This window comes from Meriones unguiculatus, chromosome 8 (genome assembly GCF_030254825.1).
Source record: "Meriones unguiculatus strain TT.TT164.6M chromosome 8, Bangor_MerUng_6.1, whole genome shotgun sequence".
Lineage (NCBI taxonomy): Eukaryota > Metazoa > Chordata > Mammalia > Rodentia > Muridae > Meriones > Meriones unguiculatus.
This window is the reverse complement of record NC_083356.1, coordinates 84,966,690-84,989,559: the sequence shown is the minus strand read 5'-3', so window position 1 is coordinate 84,989,559 and position 22,870 is coordinate 84,966,690. Positions and strand designations below refer to the sequence as shown.

At 37.2% G+C, this 22,870-nt stretch overlaps 1 protein-coding gene and 1 non-coding gene across 7 annotated transcripts in view; one reads left to right on the top strand and one right to left on the bottom strand.

Moving 5' to 3' along the window:
• The window catches only part of Arhgap15 (Rho GTPase activating protein 15), a 601,987-nt gene that overhangs the window by 286,481 nt on the left and 292,636 nt on the right, over positions 1 to 22,870 (bottom strand). For all 6 annotated transcript variants that reach the window (XM_060390096.1, XM_060390097.1, XM_060390098.1 and 3 more), the window contains 2 exons: positions 18,427 to 18,525; positions 17,175 to 17,298 (listed from right to left, as the gene is read on the bottom strand). In XM_060390096.1, coding sequence (XP_060246079.1) covers positions 17,175 to 17,298; positions 18,427 to 18,525 — 223 coding nt within the window. The remainder of the gene's footprint in view (positions 1 to 17,174; positions 17,299 to 18,426; positions 18,526 to 22,870) is intronic.
• LOC132656152 (small nucleolar RNA SNORA40) lies at positions 3,215 to 3,340 on the top strand. Its single transcript, XR_009594079.1, has one exon. It is a non-coding gene; the product is annotated as a small nucleolar RNA SNORA40 (small nucleolar RNA).

The window sequence follows — 22,870 nt, the reverse complement described above, 5'->3', positions numbered from 1 at the left end:
TCTGATTGGCTAAATTTATAACCCATATCAAGAAGTTTATCCGTTAGTAAGACACTCCAAACTTTAGCCTCTAAAATCCCAAGATCATTTCGGAAAGTATGGTAATTTATGGAGATTTTAGTCATTTATCTTTCTGACATCCTTTTGTTAACCAAATTATGAGTACTTTTCTAAATACTTGTACTAATGCTGTTTTTAACCTTTATTGAGTCATACCCTCTTATAAACTATTTAACCTAACTTACGCTTCCAAATAACTTTGTGAGGTGGGCACGATCGTTATTGACATTTTAAAAAAATTGCAAAACAGAGCCTAAGTGGAGTTTAAGAGAGTGAGTGTGACAGGCGGTAAACTGTCCCTTGGCCTCACCCCTCAAGTCACGAGTATCACAGAACCTGGTGGCAGGGCTGGAATATGTTGCTAGATGGGTTCAAATTCATACTCGGCTTCCAAGGTGTGGCTTCGGGCACACTAAGGACACTTCCGTGTCCAAATAAGCAAAAGGAAGGCAATAATCTCACATTATATAGTAAAGTAACAGGATTAAAAGAGAGAGCTCTTTAGTGTTTGGATTATTGCTCAGAGCTGACAAAAATGTCAAGCTATTTCTATATAGTGTTTCTCTGCTGTGGAAGACACGACAAGACAACTTTGTTCTTAACAACACTGTTCATGATGTGAGACAGCCATAACCCATGAATGAGAATCAAAGGATTCTATTATGTCCCACGGTCACTCGATGAAAATGCTTAAGCCTGTCTCAAATTTCCCCTCATTGTCGCAGGATTTCTTATAGTAATCACTTATTATTTATTTATTAAGATGAATTATACCTTCCTATGAAGACACGATACTCAAGTAGAATTAGAACAATAAAATGAACAGAACTTCTGTGAGGGTTCTAACTGCCTCACTTGTACATTTCTCTCCACTGTCCCGTGATCAAATGCTGGCTGCTCATTGAAAGTTGCTGGGGCATTGAGAAAAATAAATCTGTTGGGAACTGTTCCTATAAGGGTGTGTGCCTCATCACAGTGAGTTACACATGCATCTTTTACATACTTATCTTAAACTGTTTACTTGGCACATTGACAGGCAGCTGGTAGAACAAATAAGAAATCGTGGGAAGCACATTCATTTTTAAAGTGTTAATGTGCGCAATCCAGGAAACAGTAATGTGCTTCCATCCGTTAAGATCCCCTTGAATGTTTGGGATTGGAGGACATAATTTAAATGAAATCCATTATCCAACCTGGAAGGTATTCCACATCCTAAATATTTAATTGATTTCTCCATCAGGGGAAGATGAGCCTACACAATAGGCAGATCCTATCTTTAAGTGTCCGATTAATAGTGTCTCTAATTTAAGGTAATTTAGGAATTTACAACTTATAAAATGGCTATGTCTTCCACATTCTTCCCAAAGTACCAAGAGGATTGTGCCTAGATTAATTGCAAACGGCAGACAACCCTCTGTGTATAATGAAAACTCAAAACTCAGCATCATCAGCCATGCACCTATAATTTGGGATCTCGTCTGAGTATCTTTCACAAGGGGCTTCACTTCCGATGGAAACTCAAGTAGCGGAAAAGGAAAGTTGTAATTGTCGCATCTCCCTATTTAAAAAAGTTTAACAAGTCAAGCTCATTCCTGCTGAGTTTTATTTAGCTGGGTCTTAGCTAACTGAGTGTGGAAGATAAATCAAGCTACTTGCAGATTTTCCTAATGGTGCAAACTTTGGCACCCTGAGGACTGGGGAACCGTCTATTCCTACACTTGTAAGGAAGAAAAGTGGAACAAGAATGTGGGTAGCTGGGAATCTACGCGAGTGATTTATTACCTTCTATTCCACCCAGTCACTTTCATATAAGCACCTAAGTGCCAGAAGTTTCTGGTCATTTTCTGTTGGAGAAGGTATCAGAAAAAACCTTAACATTCTCACAGAGATCAGTGCCATAGAAATCAGTATCAATTGATGAGTTTTCTAGGAAATGGGAAAATATTAGTTTGTAAGTGTAAAAACAACACCAAACTCTACCAACATGTGTCTATTTCTGATTTTGTGAAGTCTGTCCAATTTCACCTTTTCTCATAGAGAGAAAGGAAATAGCTGTTCTACCGCTGAGCTCCATTTTGGGATTTGAAATGAGAAAATAAATAAATATGTAAGTAAATAGACAAACAAACCCGGCAGCATATAGAGCATGTAATGTTTAGTACTGGATGTATCTTTCCTGTTGTACTTTCTCCCTGTCTTCTTGAAGAACTACTTTGTAGACAGCTTAATTTTTGTTCAAATATAAATTAGAATCAATTTTCTGGGGAGAAGTAATCACTACAGCTCCTGTTCTCCACAACAAAGAAATTACATTTGTAGACATATTCTAGAAATCTAAATCCCCCACTACTCCTTTGAGCAAGTCCAAGGAGATTTGAAGACTGACGTTTTTGTACTCTGCTATTCCCGGGGGCTCATGAGTGATCATCTTTACCGAGATTTGTCCCCATCCCTGCTGAATTAATATGCATTTTAGTTAACTAATCTTGAAACAACAGGAATAAAGTTTATCCAGGTCTTTTATACCTCAGAGAACAAAACAAATACTACAAATCTTTAGAGAGAAAGGATATACAAAAGGGCTTGAGGTGAAGATTTCAAAGCAAATACTCTTTAAACGATGTGCAAATTACCTCGGCGCTCGAGCATGATTTATGAAAGGGGATTAGCCCACTGGAATAAGAACCAAGTTTAAACTGATGGGTTTCAAAGTCAAAGATGAGAAGTAGTTACCAGACAAGGAAGGGAGAAAAGCAACAATAATTTAGAGGAGTGATTTGGTTTAATTTTTTCCCTCAATGGATTTGCCTTGATTGTCACAAATTACTGTTGCTAACTGCAATATAAATAGTGCATTTATGCTTTAATTTTCTATAAAGTTAGCATTTAATAAAAGAGTAAGCTTCTGCTTGTCATATTAAAAACATAGCCAGAAACTGTTAAGCAATGAAAACTACTGTTGCTGGAAAGGCCGACTTGACAAAGTTTTAAGAGAGAGATTCAAAGTTACATATATAGCAGCAGATACAGACACTCTCAGTGCTCCACCGTGTTCTTCTGCTGGCAGTTTAATAGCTTCTTGGAAGAATATGAAAATGATGACTTTTATAACATCACAAAGATTATTTATTACATGATAGCATTTGTGTGTGTGGGTGTGTGGGGCTGTTTGTTCAACTAGTGGACGAAGGTAGGTTAGGCAGGAACAAAAAGAAATCCTCTTTTGTAGTGCAGAATTCATTGTTCAGTGTGAGTTTTGATGTATACAAGAAAAAATATAAGACAGCACAAAGGGATGGCGGTGTTGGTAATGGAGCCTGTCTTGACTCGGAGGCTGGGCCAAAGGCACCTGTGAATGCACGCTTGTTTCTGTGTAGTAATGGCAGGTCCTGCATACAGATTAGTATTCTGGGTGAGTTCAGAATGAGCAAGAGAGCACAGCTCTTCAGAGACGTGGGGCGTCATCAAGTGAGAGGACTGTGTTAAAATGGTTCCTAGAGTAAATTGAATAAATTGCCAGAAGTCCTCCAGTGCAGAACTTCGAGGCTGCCCTGTCTGTGTGTCCTTAACTCAAGGACAGAGAAAAGAATAAAGAGCTGGTAGCACAATTGGAGTAAACAAACATCTTTCTTTGAGAAAGGGCTATTTTCAGAAATCTTGAACCCCAGTGACCTAGATGGACAGGAAAGGAAACCTTTAAATAAAATTTTATTGAGCTTACAAAAAAGATTATTATATGAGTTCACTGACCTGGAATTCTGGAAGGTAAAAAAAAAATTAATGTTTCCACTCATGTGCGATTAATATCTAATGCTTATTGACTAACATTCTGAATTTTGCTCAGTAAAAATTAAACAAAATACTTTAGGTCCTCAGCCAAATCTTTCAATGGAATTCAGCTACACTCAATTTAAAATTAAGGCATGGCCCCTGAGTTCATATCAGAGACAGCCCCTGCTCCCCTTACTAGGGAACCCACTTAGAAACTGAGCCGCCTATGGGCTTCCTCTGATCAGGGGGTCTACATCCTTTCCATGCATTGTCCTTGGTTGGAGTATGGCCCTCTGCAGGCCCCCTGGGCCCAGGTTTTTTGGCTCTCACCTCACTCTGGGGGGTGCGGCCTTGTCAGGCCACAGAGGAAGATGATGTACCTAGCCCTGATGAGATCTGATAGGCTAGGGTCAGATAGAAGGGAAGGAAGTCCTCCCCCATCAGTGGACCAGGGAAGGGGCATAGGAGGAGAATAGGGAGGGTGGGTGAGACTGGGAGGAGATGGAGGGGGCCACAGCCAAGATACAAAGTGAATAAATTGTAATAAACAAACAAACAAACAAAAAATAAGGCATGGAACAGCAAAAACAAATGAAGACACTTATTAGAAAAAATAAACCAGTATTAAATATTCCTGTATAAGCTGTCCCTGAAGTATAAAACTAAATATGTGAAGCCATCCAGGATGGACAGCTTGTCTTCTTATTATACAATGACATTTTAAAGAGACTTGATATTTAGGAACTACATTTTAGTAAAATTCATTGAGAGGATATTTATCACTTGTCCATTCATTTTATTTTGGTCTCTGGTTCCTGGAGTCATACACCCAAGGTGATGTTTCACCTCGGAAGTAATCATTATCAGTTTTTTCCCAGAGATGAAATCATATGCTACTTGAAGGCTTAAACAAACATCATTCCAAGTTTGCCCACTGTTTATGGGAACTCAAATGTGAGCCTATTTCTGCTTTCCTTGCAACTTTTCCACACAACTTGATTTAAGTGTAGCTTGTTGGGCCTTGATTGTTTTGGCAAGCACCGCTGGAATGCTAATAAGGCAGCTCTAGGTGGGAATACAGCAGCTGAGCTGTGAATCATCCAGATTAAGATATCTAACCTGAAAGGCTGATGGGAAGTGAATTACAGTACTCAAGAACAACACAAAAATTAAGTAATCGAAGGGATCAAATATTGTTATTCTTGCCCTTGGGGAAGTGAATTAGCTATCAGAGGATACATGTGGGAATTTACATTCTTAACGAAGTGTATGGAAGGTGAAGGAAAAACAAAATTTCAGATCTGTTCTGCATGTGGGATTAGTGGAATACCAAGAAATTAGTGGAACAGTTCATGGAATTGCTGTTCGGTTTGTTATATGTTTATTGTGATGAATTTAGTTTAATTATAGTAACAGTCTTCTTATTGCTGTTGTCCTTTGTCCTGACTCTTTCAGTGTTCAGGATAAAGTGTTGGCTCTAGTACAAGCAAATGTGCTCAGGAAGGGTAGCTCTGGGATTCTGTATTGTAGCAATTTGTGTGTGATCATAAATTGGAAGGGAGTGATGAGATGAAATGAATATTTACCATCCAAACTATGAATTGTCAGGAAATGGCTAACCAAACAATCCTACGCAGGGTAGATTAGACGGTGCTCCAAAGTGGCTGTGGCCCTGGCATTTTTACAAACCGATTTAGGGAGTTATTTTTGTGTAACCTTGTAAAGTATTTATCAAAGTTTAATGAATATATAGCTTATATGCTGAAATTAGTCTCCAGGTGCTGACAGAAGACTGAGTTTGTGGCTTTTCCCACGGTATGGAGTTCAGTTCCCAGCGCCCAAATTAGGTGATTCACAACTACCTGGAAAACCAGCTCCAGTGAATGCTACATCCTTGTCTGGCTTTCTAGGGCACTCACATGCGTACTCACATACACATAAATAAATAAAAGCCATGCTCCCAGGTAACATGGTTGCTACTGGTCCCTTGACTACATGTAGTATAACAAGACTGTAGTAAATTCTGAAAACCAGTGGTTAGATAAAAGCTCCGCTGAACTTTCCATCTTACATTTTTTGTTTCTGAAGACACAGAAGAAATGGAATTTTTGGAACTGTCAAGAATCTTTCCAATATATTTCAGGAAAACCTGCCGCTTCAGAAATCTTTGGAGTCTGTCTTTGTTCCCACTGCTAGCTTGGGCCTACGGCATCTGTCACTTGGTCTGCTGCAGTATTTTCTTACCTCTGATCTTTCTTTCCTTGCTTCCTACTACCTGTAGAAATGGTCACCTTAGGAAATCAGACCTGTTCATATACTTTCCCTGCATGGCAGCGCTTTTTTAAGATCCTGTCTCTTTCAGTACAAAATCCACAGTGCAAGCCCTTGGCCACACGGTTCGTGCTTCCTTGCCAGCCTGAGTTCTAGCTGTTTCCCCAACGTTTCGTTATGATACAAATATTAGATGCATGAAGCAGGTGTGACACTGAGTTTTATTGAGCCGTAAGGGCAGAGCGAGAAAGAGGCACAGAGAGACTGTGAGAGACAGTAGGAGAAGGGCACCCCAGGAAAGAGAGTCAGAGAGAGCTTGCTCAAGTCAGCAGGCTGCTTTTATCTATGCACATCTCTACGGCAGCTGACAGCAGCAGAGGCTGGTAGGCAACCTACAGGCAAGTAGCCTGTGGGCTAATATTTCTCCCTTTTTCTTTAATTAAAAAAAATTAGGAACTAGGAAGGGGTGGCAAGGCAGGAATGAGGTCGTTGGACTGCTTCTGATGTAAGACAAGTTAAAAGTATATAAATATAGGTTCACTGGAATCAGCTTCTGGCTGCCATGCAACAGGTAAGAGAGCTAGAGAGCTAGAAAGAGAGAGAGAAAAGCAAGAGCACCAAAATTCACTCACAGAAATATTATATCAAGAATTTATATAACAATATAAAATTTACAAATACCTTAGATATACTTAAACCCAGACTTTATATTACCTTCAGGTCTAATGTAAATATTTCCATCTTATCCAATTTTCTGTTGTGTTAATTAATGCGTATATAGAGATATCTATTATATTTAAGCAGCAATTTAATTTCAGGACATTTGACAAATGTATCTAAATTATGTATTTGTGTGTTTTGGGTTAAGAATGGTACTCGAGTACGTAAAGTTAAAAAGCCAGTGTATTAGCATTTTGTCCCAGTTAGCTTAGTTGTCAATGTGACACACCCTAGAGCCATTTGAGGAAGGAGTCTTAATCAAAATGCTACCTAGATCACACTGGTCCATAGGCAAGCCTGTTGGTGTCTTTACTGCTGTTTTAGGAAGGGCTTCCAGCCCACTGTCTGTGGTGCATTCCCTGGGAAGGTAATCCTCAGATGCTACAAGCTAGCTAGCTAAGCATGAACTCAAATCAACCAGAAAGCAGTGTTATTCCACAGTTTCTGTTACAAGTTCCTGCTTGAGTCCCTGTCCTGACTTCCTTCAGTGATGGACTGACTCAAAATGTAAGCCAAATAAATCCCTTTCTCACCTATAAAACAAAAGTACTCAAAACTGACTCTTACACCCACACTTCTTATATAATTCCATCTAGTTTTTAAAGAAAGTGATGAAGGCCAGAAGTTCTGTAGTTAAGTTGGGTTTCTATAAATAAATTGACTCTAGAGAAAATCATATTTGCAGTTTTCAAAAATTATAAAAATTATTCTTTCCTACATTGGAAAATACCTCTCTTATTTTATTGAATCAAAAATAACACTAAAAATTTGAAGTCAGTGAACACAGAAAAGCCAAAAGAATGGGTATGAAACATCACATCACAATTCTTTAAAACACAATAAGGATATTAAAGTAGAAAGACTGAAAGACGTGGCCTGAGCTGAGACTTAGAGAATGTTATCTCAGTGGGGAAAAAAGTAGATTTAGTGACCACCACTGTAGATTAAGGTCATTAGCTAATTTCGATGGAAAACAAACTGAGGATCACAGATTGGGTTGGAGGGGACACTGAGAAAAAGATAATAAGAAACTGCTAATAGAGGTGTTTGGAATTGTATTTTTAATATATTTTTTTAAAAGTTATTGTAATTTATTCACTTTGTATCCCAGCTATAGCCCCTTCCCTCATCCCTCCCAATCTCACCCTTTCCTCCCTCATCTCCTCCTATGCCCCTCCTCAAGTCCACTGATAGTGGAGGTCCTCTTCCCCTTCCAACTGACCCTAGCCTATCATGTCTCATAAGGACTGTCTGCATGGTCTTCCTCTGTATTGTTCTATTGTACTAGTTTTACTGGAAACACTTGAAAAGCAATACAGGGAGTAAGTAGGGGAGAAGAAGGAGGAGAAATCATTTTTACTCAGTTTTGGGTTTTGGAAGATACTATGGCTGACAATTTTTTTTTTCTGTTTCTTTCTTTCTTTGTTTTCTAAAGCTGACCTTGAACATAATATGTAATCAGCCTTGAACTCCTGATCCTCTAGCATGCATCTTCTAAGTGCTAGAATTATAGGTGTGTGCTGCCAAGATTGTGTCTACAGCAAGATTTTAGTCTTTTATTTCCTTAGTAATGGCATCAGATATTTGTCAACATTTTTTTTGAGACAGGGTTTCTCTGTGTGGCCTTGGGTGACCTGAGCTCATTTTATAGACCAGGCTGGCCTCAAACTCACTGAGATCTGCTGAGATCTGCCTACCTCTGTCTTCCAAGAGATAGGTTTACAGGCATTTGTCACCATGCCCAGCTATGTTGTTTACATTTTTAAGTGAATTATTTTTTATACAAGTAGAATATATTTTATACAAGTGGAATATATATCTATTTTCAGCAAGAGTTAAAGAATAGGAATATTACCTTATTATTTAAACAAGCAAATTATCCATGAACCATTCCTATAAGAAAAAAATGCTTACTTTTATAGATCACATTTTTAATAAATTCCAAGTGGTATATCTGTTATTTTCAGATTAATATCATATGGCTGGGTGAAAAATAGGACCCGATTTTCCTTAAAGAATGTGGGATCTACTATGAATAACAAGGAACAAACTTATTTTCTAAAAAAAAAAAAACACTGAAGATTCTATGCTTACAATTAGTCCGTCCTTTTCTAAGCATATGGGTGAAACCATTTGAATACCCAACAAAATGACTTAAAAAGAAAGGTACATTCTTTTAGGCTTTTGAGGAATCATAGTACAAGTTTCTGTGGTCTAGAAACAAAGTGGGTGGGTGGACCACAGGAATCTTGAATACAGAAAGAGTAAGTGATCATTTGCATTCAAAACAGTGTTTTCTTGACACGGAAAGCTGCGAATGTAAGAAAGCTTCAAATATCATTCTGAGAAAGGGCATTTTAAATTTAGTTGACAATAATGAGTGACTATCCTATCCTTAACTTCATAATAAACTGTTAACATGTGCCTATTCTTAGTCATGGAATAAAAAGGATAAAACTTTTAGAAGCATTCGAATAGCATTACTTTCTTTTGTTTATAATCACAACAATGTACTAACGTTTAGGAAATATTGCTGGGAGTAGAGCAAAGAGGCCTCTGGATTTGGCCTATTATCGAAAGAAAGTTGCCACTTGACCTAATGAAATCAGAAATTGATTAACTGCAGTTCATCTAAGGAGATACATAGTCACAGTGTTACTGCCAGGGTCAGGAGGAAGATGGGGCGATTAGTGATGGAGCACTCATAGGGTTATACGGATTTGAGAATAGCTCATGCTTCTAGATGCATGGCCCTGGGTGACCAAAGGGCGGAGGGTAAGATCAGCCCCTTAGACGGGAAAGAAGAGATTAATCAGAGCTTGCTTTGCTCAGCTCATAACCAAGTTCTCATAGCTAATGATTCATAGAGAACAAAATGTTTTGAAAAAATTACAATCCATGGGTCCTACAAGAGTTGAGATTGCTGCCAGCTGCCATGAATACATATAGCAGAATAGTAAGAGTCACAGGGGAGCATGCCTGTTGCAGCCCTGAAACTTTTTGAATAACAGTGTTTGGACAAACATATTCGGATGCCTGACCCGCAAGCATGTATCTAATCTTTACTGTTTCCCTGTTCTGAATTTAAACACTAGCCGTAATAACATTTGTGTACTTTTTAAAATCATCTAAATTGTTTTCCAACAAAGAACTCCCGTAGTCCATGGATAATGAACAATGGACAGATAGTCTTTAAATAAGTGAAATGATTGTTTAGATTTTTGTTCAGTAGTCTTTCTCAAGTGGTATTAAGTAAAATTGATGCCAGAAGTGACATTCTTCTTTTGGGGAGGAGAAGGGAAAAAACTAAGGTGAATGATCATAGTACGTAAGTACTTCCAATCTTCCAATGACATATGATAAACCATAGTAATTTACGCAATTATTATGAGTTTTCTTTTTCTAGGTAAGATTTTTTTTTCTTTCTCTTCTTCACTAGATTTGATTTATTTCTACAAGCTTAATATTGTTTTCTCTTTTTTTTTTGGCAGATGGCTTATTCATCTTATTATTTTCAAATATTGGCAGGGTTATACTATTTCATATGAAATTCATAATAAGAAAATATTTATGATACATATTTTTATGAGTCTCCAGGACAGGCTTTTTGGTGTGTGTTTCAAACAATTGTTAATTACGTGTTTATCTGAGAAATTAGTATGACTTTTCAATTTGGGGTAATAACAAACTTATTATAAGTTCTTAATTATATACTTACTCAGAAAGATCATAAGGACTGAAAAAATATTGGTTTGGGGAGAAGAGTAAGAAAACAATGAGTTATCAAGACTGTATTTAATACTTAAAAGGTCTTAACATAAATCATAAAGACAATTAGATCTTTCTTTAAATTTTTTTTGTGTTGCAATTTAAAAAATGTGAATATTCTTCTATTGAATTATAGAAATTTCTAATGTCTAACTTTGTATGTGTCACTGTTTAAACGGGAAACATTGAAATACAAACAAAAAAACATGAAAAGATAGTACCATCAGTGACTGTATATGCATCACCTAAATCCAGTAAGTTAATTGCTGAAAAAATACCAGACTTAATCTACCAGTTTTGTGGCGGATTGATAGGAATGGCCCTCATAGACTCATGTGTTTGAATGTGTGGCCACAGGGAATGGCAGTATTAGGAGGTGTGGCCTTTTAGGAGCGTGTGTAGCCTTGTTGAAGGAATCTTGTCACTGTGGAGATGGGCTTTGAGGTCATAGAACTCTCAGCTCCTTCTGGAGCCATGTTCCAGCCCCAGCAAGGAGCAGAACTTAGTAGCTTCAGCCACACGGTTCTGGCTTTAGAGTAAAGAAAAGAAGAAAGGGGTTAGAGAATCTCCCTTCATGCCTAAGGAAAGTTACAGGGGCTAGGCAGGTGGCAATGGTGTCCCTACATGGAAGCCCAGAGAGGACATTGTGGAAACTGTGAAAGGCCATTCTGTGAAGGTGAAGCCTGGATTGCCTTGAAGACCCCAAGATGTTAGAGATGCCAGAGCCACGGAATGCCTGCCAAGGAAAGCCAGTAACAGGGAGTGCAACTAGCCCAAGAGAAAGAAAGAACCTTGGAGGTAGGTCATGATAATGCAGAGTTTGGAGTTTCCCTAGATGCTGTTCAGTCTTGCTTTGGTCCAGTATTTTCTTACTATGCTCCCTTCCCTATGTTTTGGAACAGTAATATATATCCTGTGCCATTATATCTCAGAAGTATGTGATATATTTTTTTATTATTATTATTTTGATTTTATAGAGGGTTACAGTTAAGAAATTGCCATGAATCTCAGAAGAGACAGTAGACTTTGGACTTTTAAACAGAGCTGAAGCTGTTACAGACTATGGGGATTTTTGAAGTTGGACGAAATGCGTTTCTGCGTTATGTTCTGGATACAGGGAACAGAATGAAGTCGTTTGACTAGGTATGGCTCCCATAACCTCATGTGTTTTAATGCTTGGCAAGAAGCAGCGGCAGTATTAGGAGGTGTGGTCTTGTGGTCTTGTTGGGAGGAAGTATGTCACTGTGGAAGTGGGCATTGAGGTCATATATGCTCAAGCTCTCCTCAGTGTGACACAGTCTTGTTCTTCTGCCTTCATCTCAAGATGTAGAAACTCTGAGCTCCTTCTCCAATACCTGCATGCTGCCATGCTTCCCATCATGATGATAATGAACTAAAACTCTGAAACTGTAAGTCACTTCCAATCAAATGCTCTCCTTTATAAGAGTTGCCTTGGTTATGGTATTTTTTCACAGCAACGGTAATCCTGAGACATACTATACCTATTTCTTGCCTTTCTGGAGACTTGCTTCCTTACATGCTGCAAAATCTTCCTTTCCAGCCTTTGTTTTCTTTGTTCCATACTGTTCTTCCTTGTTTACAGGCACGATATCTCTTTCCCACCAGTTCTGGGGATGTTCAGGGTTTAAGAGTTCTAGTCAGAATCATTCTGAGATCCCCACTGCTTAGTTGGAATTTTTTGTAGGCATGAGAGAGTAGGAAACAAGCTGGATGGAAATATTACTGGAAAGTGCCAGTCCTCAGGGCTAGAGATATGGCAAACTCAGAATGAACTATTCCTTAAAAATAACAGTATAAATGGCTATGGAAGGTCCACTGTTATTTGTGCCTTGTTTATGATCTCCTTAGGAAAATGTGTTAAGGTCTCAGCAAACATCTTACAATGAGATGATACTTTTAGCTGTTTCTGTTGAGAACTATGATTATTTAGATTATTACAAAGTATTACTGCTTATCTATCAAACTTGTTTTCACTTGGTGTCATAATGATTACTCCCCAGTACATGAAAGGCTGCTTACAGATTTTTAAATTTATTTATTTATTACAATTTATTCACTTTGTAACCCCGCTGTAGCCTCTCCCTTGTCTCCTCCCAGTCCCACCCACCCTCTCTCTTTTCCCCCTATGCCCCTCCCATAGTCCACTGATAGCTAAGTTCCTCTTCTCCTTCTATCTGACCCTATCTTATCAGGTCTCATCAGGACTGGCTACATCATCTTCTTCTGTGGCCTCGAAAAGCTGTACTCCCCAAGGGGAGGTGATCAAAGAGATTCTACCCAGCAGGGTATCTAAGCAGATGCTTAGACTAACAGAAAAACTTTGGGCAGAGTGTAGGGAATCTTATGGAAGAAGGGGGAGGGGGAGATAGGAAGACCTGGAAGGGACAGGAGCTCCACAAGGAGAACAACAGAGACAAAAAACCTGGGAACAGGGGACCTGCAGAGACCGATACTCTAACCAAGAATCATGCATAGAGAGAGCCTAGACACCCTGCTCAGATGTACCCCATAAGCTTACAGATTTTTAATTTTCAGCATTGTATTAATATCTCATTCAAAACTTCTGTTTCTATCTTCATTCCTGTAACCCCATTACGGTGTATGAATCATCATTAAGATGTATGAAATTGAGAGAACCATATTGAAATAATTTTAGGATTTTGCTAAAACATAATTTCTATAGCATTAAAATCTAAAGGGAAATGCATTTTCTTTTAGTTATTTTACCATGTGACTTTTAAAACGTTATTTTTGATTGTGTACATTTATAATGTTAAAAGTATTTTATACAAAATTTATTATTCAGACTTGTGGATTTTCTAGTTTGGCAATCTCATAACTATGAGATAAACTACTACAGAAGAAACACGTTTTCTATCTATTTGTCTGTCTTTATGTGAAAGCAAAGGCAAGTGAATTCAAGAATTTTATGTACATTTTAGTGGTATCTGCTAAAAAACAACATTCACATTCGATGACTGAATAAGGGAATAAACAAGAGCTTTGTTTGAAGTACATGCTGGATGTTGAAGCTTTCCATTAACCAGGACTTCTTAATGACATGCTCTTTTGGGCATTAAGTAATCAAGGGCATCTCTTGGCTCCCTTCTACTGGGTCCTGATATGCTGCTCCCAAGAATGCCCTGGCTGCCATTTTCACCTGGTGAGGTGCCAGGGGAAGGACCAGCTGCTCACATTTAGACTTTTGCAGCTATGACTCCCGTATCTAATTCTGGCTCCTCTCCTGTATTTCCTGTACCCTTAGGGAAAAGGATGTAGAGTATGTGTGCCCTGCTCCAGCCTTCCATCAGACACCACCCTTGGCTCATACCCTTCTTGGTGCCATCTGCTTGGAGACATAGAGGATAATAAAAGAGCTCCTATTTATTGAGTGCCTGCTGTGAACTAAGTATTTACATCTCTAATTTCAAATTTTCACATGATTCTAGAAGGATGTTATCAGACCCATTTTTATAGATCTGGAAAGGAACACTTGGAAAAGTTAAAAAAGCTCTCCAAAGCAATCTGAAACTATGATTACATCTGGGTCTTTCCTCTTTTCCATCAGTGGGAGATACTTTCTCTTTCCTTGTAGAAATCTGTGAGCCCTTGTTTGATTGACTCTTCACTCTCCATAGCAGACCTCCCTAGAGAGCTGATCTCCTTCTCCCATCCCAGGCTGCTGTCCTGAATTTCTCACAGTGATTTGGCCCTTGCACTGAATTTTCTGGCTTCTTGTCTGTTAGACTCAACTGATATCTTAAAATATCCGATTAGTACTTGATAGTGTTGGCAGGTTGGAATCATATTTTTTGTAAAGGAAAGTATATTTTAACACAACTTTCTGAATTTAATCACTGGGAGAACATATTTTTCCCATGTTAAACGGAAAAACTGGACAAAGACATGACCACCTGTTAGCTGCTAATGATGTTCACATGCCTTTTTTTAAAAAAAAGTAATTCTGGCTTTATCTGCTTACAATCTTGGCGACAAAACTCGTGGGAACATCAAGGACACAGGAAGCCAAAGGCAGCAAACAGACAATACAGTTTGTGCTTGGACTACTAATAAGGAAGAAGTTACTGTGAGTCTGAATCCACATAATTACTTAATCTCCAGACAGTGACTTAAAGCTTAATATGGGATTCAAGAAACTTAAACTTTGGGTGTTTAAATCTAAGACCTAGTTCAGAAGGGTTTCACACGTGGAAATGAGAGTTTCTACTTGAAAAAAAAAAGTTTAAAAAATCAAATAAAATTTTGCTAATAATTATTTTAAATCTATGGTCTAATTTCATAAGGCGTGGATAGGTCAGTCACTACGTCTTTCAAGTAAAATTGTATTCACGCATATGATTTCATGTAACCTAGTGTGAAGGGTAAAAACTGTGTCTTACCTTGAAAAAATAATCATGAAGATATAGAAAAGGAATGATTTTGAAAATCAGGATTAGCATTAAAGACTAAATGTCCCTTCTATTTTAATAGTAAAATTAATGAAAAAGTGCTGGAGTCTTGATTTAAGTTCATTGACTTTTATTTTCATTTTTTAAGCTAATGTCCATCTAAGTCCAAGTTTGAAACAGATTAACTTTTATTTGTTCAGTTAACTACAGTTCATAGTTGCATAGCAGGTTGTAAAAGCAGATTGCTTGAGTTTGACATATGTCTCTTAAATGTCTAACACATCTCATCATCATTCTAGATGCTGTGGCTTCCATGTTTATAATATAGTGCTAAAAATGGTAGCAATCTCCTTGGATTGATGAGAGTACTGAGTCAGTTTAAGGTAAGTACTTGGAACAGCATCTGGGATACAGTACCTATAAAATATTGTCTTATAATAGCACTGTTTTAACTTAAAAGTCATTGTACAATTAAGGAAATTTTTGACTTGAATAAACCCCTGTCTCTTCTCTTCTCTTTAGGCAATAATGGCTTTGCTCTCATGCTAAAAAATTGTCTTTCCCAACCAATGGGGTGGAGGGGAAATCTACAGAGAAAGACTGAGTATTCTTTCCATAGAATTTTTTTTTTCTAAGAAACACTCTAACACTCAATATAATCACCACTCCATACTGGATGTGTGAGCCTCAGTTTCTCAAACATGTTTTTGCTATTTTTTTCCTCTGCCTCAGGGTTTAGAAGCATGTCAAATTCTCTTCCACAGCTGTAATTAAATCTCAGATTTCAGATCCTTTAATCACTTCATTACAAACTCTTGAGTGTTTACTACAAAATATTTACATAATTAACGTTAAATATGTACTCACAACAGAATTCTAACCCTGTGATCTTACCTTATCCCTTATCTCATGTGAAACAAAAGGGGAAAACTCAAGAATTAAAGGAAAATGTTATTGAAATACAATTAACTCTAAATAAAACCTGTTAGAGGGCATTGCTGACTCTCAACCAAGACCCTGTGTATTTTGTAGACTTTGATGTACTTTGATGACAACCTTCTGAAGCATCACGAAAATATCGGGCTGAATCAGCCTCTTGTAGTTGTAGAAAACTATGACATAGGCCTTCCAACACTTCCTTCTTTTCAAAAGGATCTCAACTGGACTTTTCCAGTAACTTCCAGAACTGTGGGTGCTAATAATTTAGTTTTGAAAATCAAGTTGCCATATATACACATACAGATCTTTTTAGTGACACATGTATGTTAAAAACAAATAAAATAATTTAGCATACATCTTTATTAACACTACTTGTAGTTATGTTTCTTTAACTCACCACCTTGTTCTTAAGTTTTAAAAGCTGGGATGTAAACTACATTAATATTTAGACAGAAAAATGGCTACAAATAGCTAGATAGAAGGCTCAGAGAAGATGCTATAAATTTTAAGACTGAGAAATTGGTTCCCTGATATGAAATCTATCGGCATGTCCTTTTAGAAGTCTACGATACAGTTTGAGAATGTGAAATACATGAGACATGTTTTAATAATTCCTATTTGTTGAGAAAGAAGCAGGCTGGATTTAAAAAAAAAGTTTTGAAGACTATCACGTAAGTGCTGTAAGTTGTTTGCAACTCAGTTGTTTTGGAAGCAGAACTCATTGTAACTTCAATAACACCCGCATTCAAACCTCACACTTCCTGTCAACTCTGGAAGGTGTATTTCTAAATCTTCCTGGTGTTCTGGAAGTGGGGATGGTTGCATAGGCTGTTGGTTTAGTTGGGTCAATTGTGATGGTCACTCATGTCTTTTAATGTATGAAAATCAAATGGCCAGCGTGCCAGATGCTTGACATTTCCCATTCTCAGAATCAATCACCAATCTGAACTCCATGGCTATTACTCAGAGATTCAGAGGTTTGCAGTAAGCAGAGACCATGACCTTCGAACAATTATTTTCTCAAAAGACATTACCAACAATGATGTGAGCAGAGTGCCCAGACTGCCCTCCAGCGCATGAATCCCTAGGTAGGAAATGGCTACGGATCTTCCAAAGCAGCCTGGCTTTGGCTTAGGTCTCATTTTAATACATTTATATTTCATAAGCTCTGCATTTAGACAGAGGTAAAATGAGCAAATCAAAGAAAACACTCACTGAAGGACTTCCTGTGCTCTGGTTTCTGTTCTTTTCTATCGGCGTGGCCATGACTCAGCAGTTCAGAACTTGAGGATCTTTGGAAATTGAACAACTCCAGGGACCGGCAACTTGGATTCTTTGGCTAGAAGTAATAAACAGTGTCTTGAATACTTTTCCTAGGAAGAAAGGATTCGCCAAACAATTTTGTGTCTTATCTTGATGCTAAATTTGACTGGACATTTTCTTAAGTTAATTTTTTTGTGATATGACCTTTATGCTGTGATTCGTTTATCCAAATAACATTTACTAAATGATAAGAATTACTTAAAGAATCATACATATATCAACTCAGTTAATCCTTTCAGGTATTCTGCAGGGCCCATACATGGCAACATTATTAGTACTGAGGAAACAGACAGAAAGGAAAACCAACAGACCAATAAACAAAAAACAAAACCATGCAGCTAGTAAATATGAACTATGTTCCAATTCAGGCTTTCTGGCCCTAGATGCTATATTTAAAGGTAATAGAATCCTTGTGTTTGTGGCCTATATATTGGGATTCTGCTCATGGTATGGAAAGACAATTTTAATTTGTGTAGTTTGACCCTAAAAGGATATAATGAAAGATTTTAAACATATCCTAGTTACAGCAATTTTTCACGCAATTTTATATATATTAGTGAGATAAAATTAAGTCAATAAGGAACAGTTTTAAATAATTTGAGCCTTTAAAACACATACTCTGGATGTATAATTTAAGGTAATTTTATGAAGTTCTAGGTATCTAATTTTCATGAGAACATTCTAGATTAGCTGAAAAATAATAAAAATAAGTATAAATAATTTTTATTTGTGGTATTATAACATGTTCATAATACATATTTATTATATTTATACATAATGCATAATATTCATCTTACATAGATATTTGCTTTCCAACATGTACATTAGTGTCTACCTAAACAGAAAATATAAAAATGCAGTAGTTTCCAAACACTTGTGTGCTTGCTACAACCTCCAGTAAATGAATGTGCATGCACTACCAGGATGAGAACATCACATTTTTGAAAGAGAGAGATGAAATGACATTTACCTCACAAATCTTGTCTGAAATAAAGGTTCCTAGTGTTCTCTATTAAGCTTAAAATAGCTAGTATCTCCCAGCTATAGGATCCATTTAAATGTGTGAATGTTGTATGCCTGAACAGGAAGATTTAAATGACTACATTTTTAATTAATAAATGTAACAGCCCAAACAAATACGTACCAATCTGTCAATGGCATTTTTGATAGCATTGAACCAATCCAATATGATGAAGTCAATATCTGACTGCAGAAGGAACTCATTTCCTGATACTGTGGTGATCTGAGAGAAAAAAATTGACAGGTAAAAGCACCATGTTAGAATACATTTCTTACATTAAAAAAAAAAATCATTTTCAAGAACAAGTTGATCACATGGACATATTCCCTTGTATTCCAGTAATTGTCTTGCTGGGAATGAAGGAGACTGCTGTCATTTTGAACTTCTCTCTGTAAACTGTTTTGTTTTGTTTTGTTTTGTTTTCATGTCATAACAAACACATGATTGTTTTAATAATAGAAAGATGAACTCAGAGCAGGGCTGAAGCTGAGTTACTGCAACTCGAGGAAGCAGTAGACAGGAAGTTGAGGGGCGTAGGCGGTGCACACATGAGTTAAAAGCCAACAGAAAATGCACTTGGGGTGTGTCAGAATTCCTTCTGTGCTGTTGGCTCTTCTCTGTTGGTCTTCTTCAAATCTAATAGTATCTCTATATTTGATTTCCTTTTATGGAGGACTCTGAAACAGATTTTTACCAAAGAGACTAATGCATACTTTTGCAAAAGGTCATTCAGATGAATAACATTTGGCTGTTTCTGCCTTCCTACGGTAAAGCTCTATAGGAAAGTCATAAAGCCAATTTCCTCACAAAGGGAGTATATTAGAATAAAAGTTCATTTGCATATTTGAACCTTTGCTAGAAAGCATCAAATCAACATCAGTTTCCAGACTCTCTGTGCTGTTACATTTTTGGCCTGCTTAGCATAGCTATCCATTTTTCATCACAGTGGATCTTTCCCTTCAGAAAAGAGAGAGAATATGACCCTATAGGAACACAGCAAGCAATGCTCTTGATTTCACACATAAAGAGCTCCTTAGGGAGAAATTTGATTAGAGTGGGCGTGGACATGCTTTTTGCATGAGGCATCAATCTGAACTGGAAAGATTTTCCCTTTGTATTTTTTATTTTTCCTTCCTTCCTTCCTTCCTTCCTTCCTTCCTTCCTTCCTTCCTTCCTTCCTTCCTTCTTTTCTTTCTTTCTTTCTTTCTTTCTTTCTTTCTTTCTTTCTTTCTTTCTTTCTTTCTTTTTTTCCAACAAGAAGACAGACATTTCTCAACAACTGTCACACATCAAGCCAGGCAACAGAACTTTAGAGGACTGGAATTTCCAGAAACTCAATCAGAAGCCAGTCACCTCTTTGAAGCCTTCTGTGCCCTAATAGGTGCATGGTACCTGAGGTGCAGGTTAAGAAAAATCACAAATCACACTTCAGGCTAGCTTTACAGTTCTATCAGTAATGTGACAATGTTAATCCCAAATGGCTTATTCGGCAGGTTCAGTAATTTTTATGGCAACATTTAATAACAACAATATTGGAAATATTTTCAAGGTATAAACAAGATATTATTTCAATTAATATAGATAAGTATATTGTGTTGTTTGAATATTTAATATGGTACACTCTCACGTGTTGGTTATTTGGTCTAAAGATGTTGACACTATAGCATCTGCCATGATAACAAATGCTTAGTAGTATAATTAATATTTATCAACTTATCTATCATACATCTAAGTATCCTCATGATGAGATATACTCAGAACTTTAGTCAGCAAAATTTCTTCTGACTCATGTCCATGTTGTAACTTAAAGTACATGTAAGATGAATGTGATTTAGGATGTTACAGATATTTTACACAGTGTGTAGCCTGTATCCTCTAGATTTACTATCAATGCTATGTAAACTCACATAAACTAATATTTTGTCCACAAATTTCTGATTTTGATCTTGGAATTTTAAGAAATCTTTGTCTGCACACATATATTTACATATATATATTTCTTATTTATTTTTCAGAAACCTTTAGAGAGATATGATATTACTCAGGACTATCAAGCAAACATTGTGACATGAGTTCCAGTTTTAATTCTGGTCCCTTCTTCACTAAAGACTGAAGTAGCCAAATTTTAAGAAAGAAAAAACTGGAGAGTGATAGGATTATTTACCCACCCTAAAATCTGACAGATGACTGGAGCCAATTATTCTTTCTCTTTCCCTGTTTTGAACTAAAATGGCATGTAAAGTATGGGATGGCTAAAATAGCCATGTGTCCATGAAAAGAAAGCCAGGCTAATATTTTTCTAATTATCTGAATTCCATTGCAATGTTCCTTACTTACATAAAATCCCAAATATTTACTTTCTAAAGGACTCCCTCAGAAGTTAAAATCTAAAAACATAAGGTCACTTATAACTAACACAAGAAAACTCATAGTGTCCTCAACTTTTACCTTAGTTTTAAATTTAAATATTTTGATTATGAATATTTTATACATATCACAATTTGTTATTATACATAAAGAAGAATTAATTTCCCAAGCACAAAGTACAGCATAATATAATACTTTATACCAGTGTAAACAAAACATTATTAAAATTATAAGAGGAACAACATTTAAAAGGAAGAGAAAAATATAATTAGATTTACTGTATTCTGAAGGTTTACAAAAGAGCCAGCAAAGTTTAGCTTTTGTCCTCGTAAATTCAAACTATGGTAAATAGTTTTCAGCACTGCCTTTGCTGTTTTGATGAAAGACACACAGTTCAGAAGCCTTTTTTCCTGCTCACAGAGCCAAACATAAGCTGTATTTTGAAAGTTTCTTTGTCTAAATATGTTACTGCATGTATCACACGTAATCAGTGACTTTTAACTTCACTCTGGAGTAAGTGTGCTAGAATAAGGAGATTATGGAGGCATCTGCTCTGAATCTCCCTAGCAGAGGCGTCCTGCTCGCACACCTTCCTCTCTGCCTTCCCAGTAATCTTTGGCGTTCCTAGGCAGCAGTGTGGAGAAGACTGCTGCTGCTCTCTACAGTTTAAATGCATCCACTTCCTAATTACAGTCAGTAATTGACTTTGTTCTGCTCCATTCCAGACTCACACAGAAAAGTACTTTTCAAACCGCTGCTTGGCAAAGCGTGTTTAATCCAGCTTTTCTATCTGACATATATAAAATATTTGCATTCTTGCCTCTTCAGAATTTCTGGTAAGTGAATTGTGAGTCACGTTTGTGTGCTGAACAATTGAATTTGCAACACAGGTGGTGGTGGAGGACATGAGTAAAGGATGTTGGCTTTTGCTAAATCATTGATTAAACAGCAACTGCTGCCAGTCTACAGTGACATACACCAACGAGCAGAAGGGACCCTCTGTTACCCTTCTTCCTGTGCTGCTTGGCATGCTTAAGGCAATGAAGGCAAAACTTACTAAAATTTGTGTGGTTCTGCTGGCCTCCATTCTACTTAGAATCCCATCTTCATCAAGTATCCAGTGAAACCCTGCAGCTCTACCAGGCTACAGTTTGGGGGAGGTGAGTGCTGGGGGACAGTATAGCCAGTCAGCAGAGCAGCTTCTGCAAAGTTCACCAGCACTGTTGGTAACAAACGTGCTTAAGTACTTAATTTACCTCAGCATTTCTTGGGAGCTGTACAAACAGTGTTCGTCGGTTACAACTCTAAAGGATGAGGGAGGACACATCAGCAGCCGTGCCTGAAAGACACCGCCACTGACCTTTGAAAGCCCCACACAGCTTTCCGCAAAGAGTCGGTCCATTTCAGCTCCTGTTAGCAACAAATTTATGTCGAAAATTACACAAGCAATGTGCAGAGCAGGCACATTCCTGGGGCTTTGCTGAAATTCAACGGACAATAGTTTCCCATGGGCTTGGGACTTTGGTCCGTCTCTTTGTGTGCCTGCAAAGATGGAGGCTACTTCTCTACTTCATACTGCTCTGATAGAAGATGTGGTGGAACTTCTTTTTTTTTTTTTTTTTTAAGTGAATTGAACACTGAAAATTGAAAGCATCTTCAAAGAGTAATGTTTTATTTTTTTAAGGGATTGTGTCTATATTTTTAACTGCTGTCCTTTCGGGTGTTTTCAAGGATCCCTTTCAGCAATAAGGCAGTGTTAGGTTTTAATTTGGATGAAAAAATTACTATGTATAATGACATTTATAGTAGTAAAAATTTCTATGGTTTATTTATTAGCATAGAAATAAACTCTTTTTAAGTCTTCACTCTTTCTGATTATCAGATATACATTTACTGTGAAGAATGGGAAAGTTAAAGATAACAAGGAATCACCGATCAGATTAAACATGGTACACATTTAGGTTTAGCCGTCAACAGTCTTTTGTAAATAAATACTAAGCAAATTATCTATGGGTACGTTAAGGTCCCAGAAAGCCATGTTTAACGAGTCAATATTACTGACTTCTTTTCTAGGCGAACTTAAGGATGCAAGGTGCAGTTGATGACGATATTGGAGTGTCACTGAGCTTCTCTCTTTCTGAAGTATCACCTTTCCAGTTTCAGAATAAGAGCTACAGATAATTCCATGTCTATGCTATGT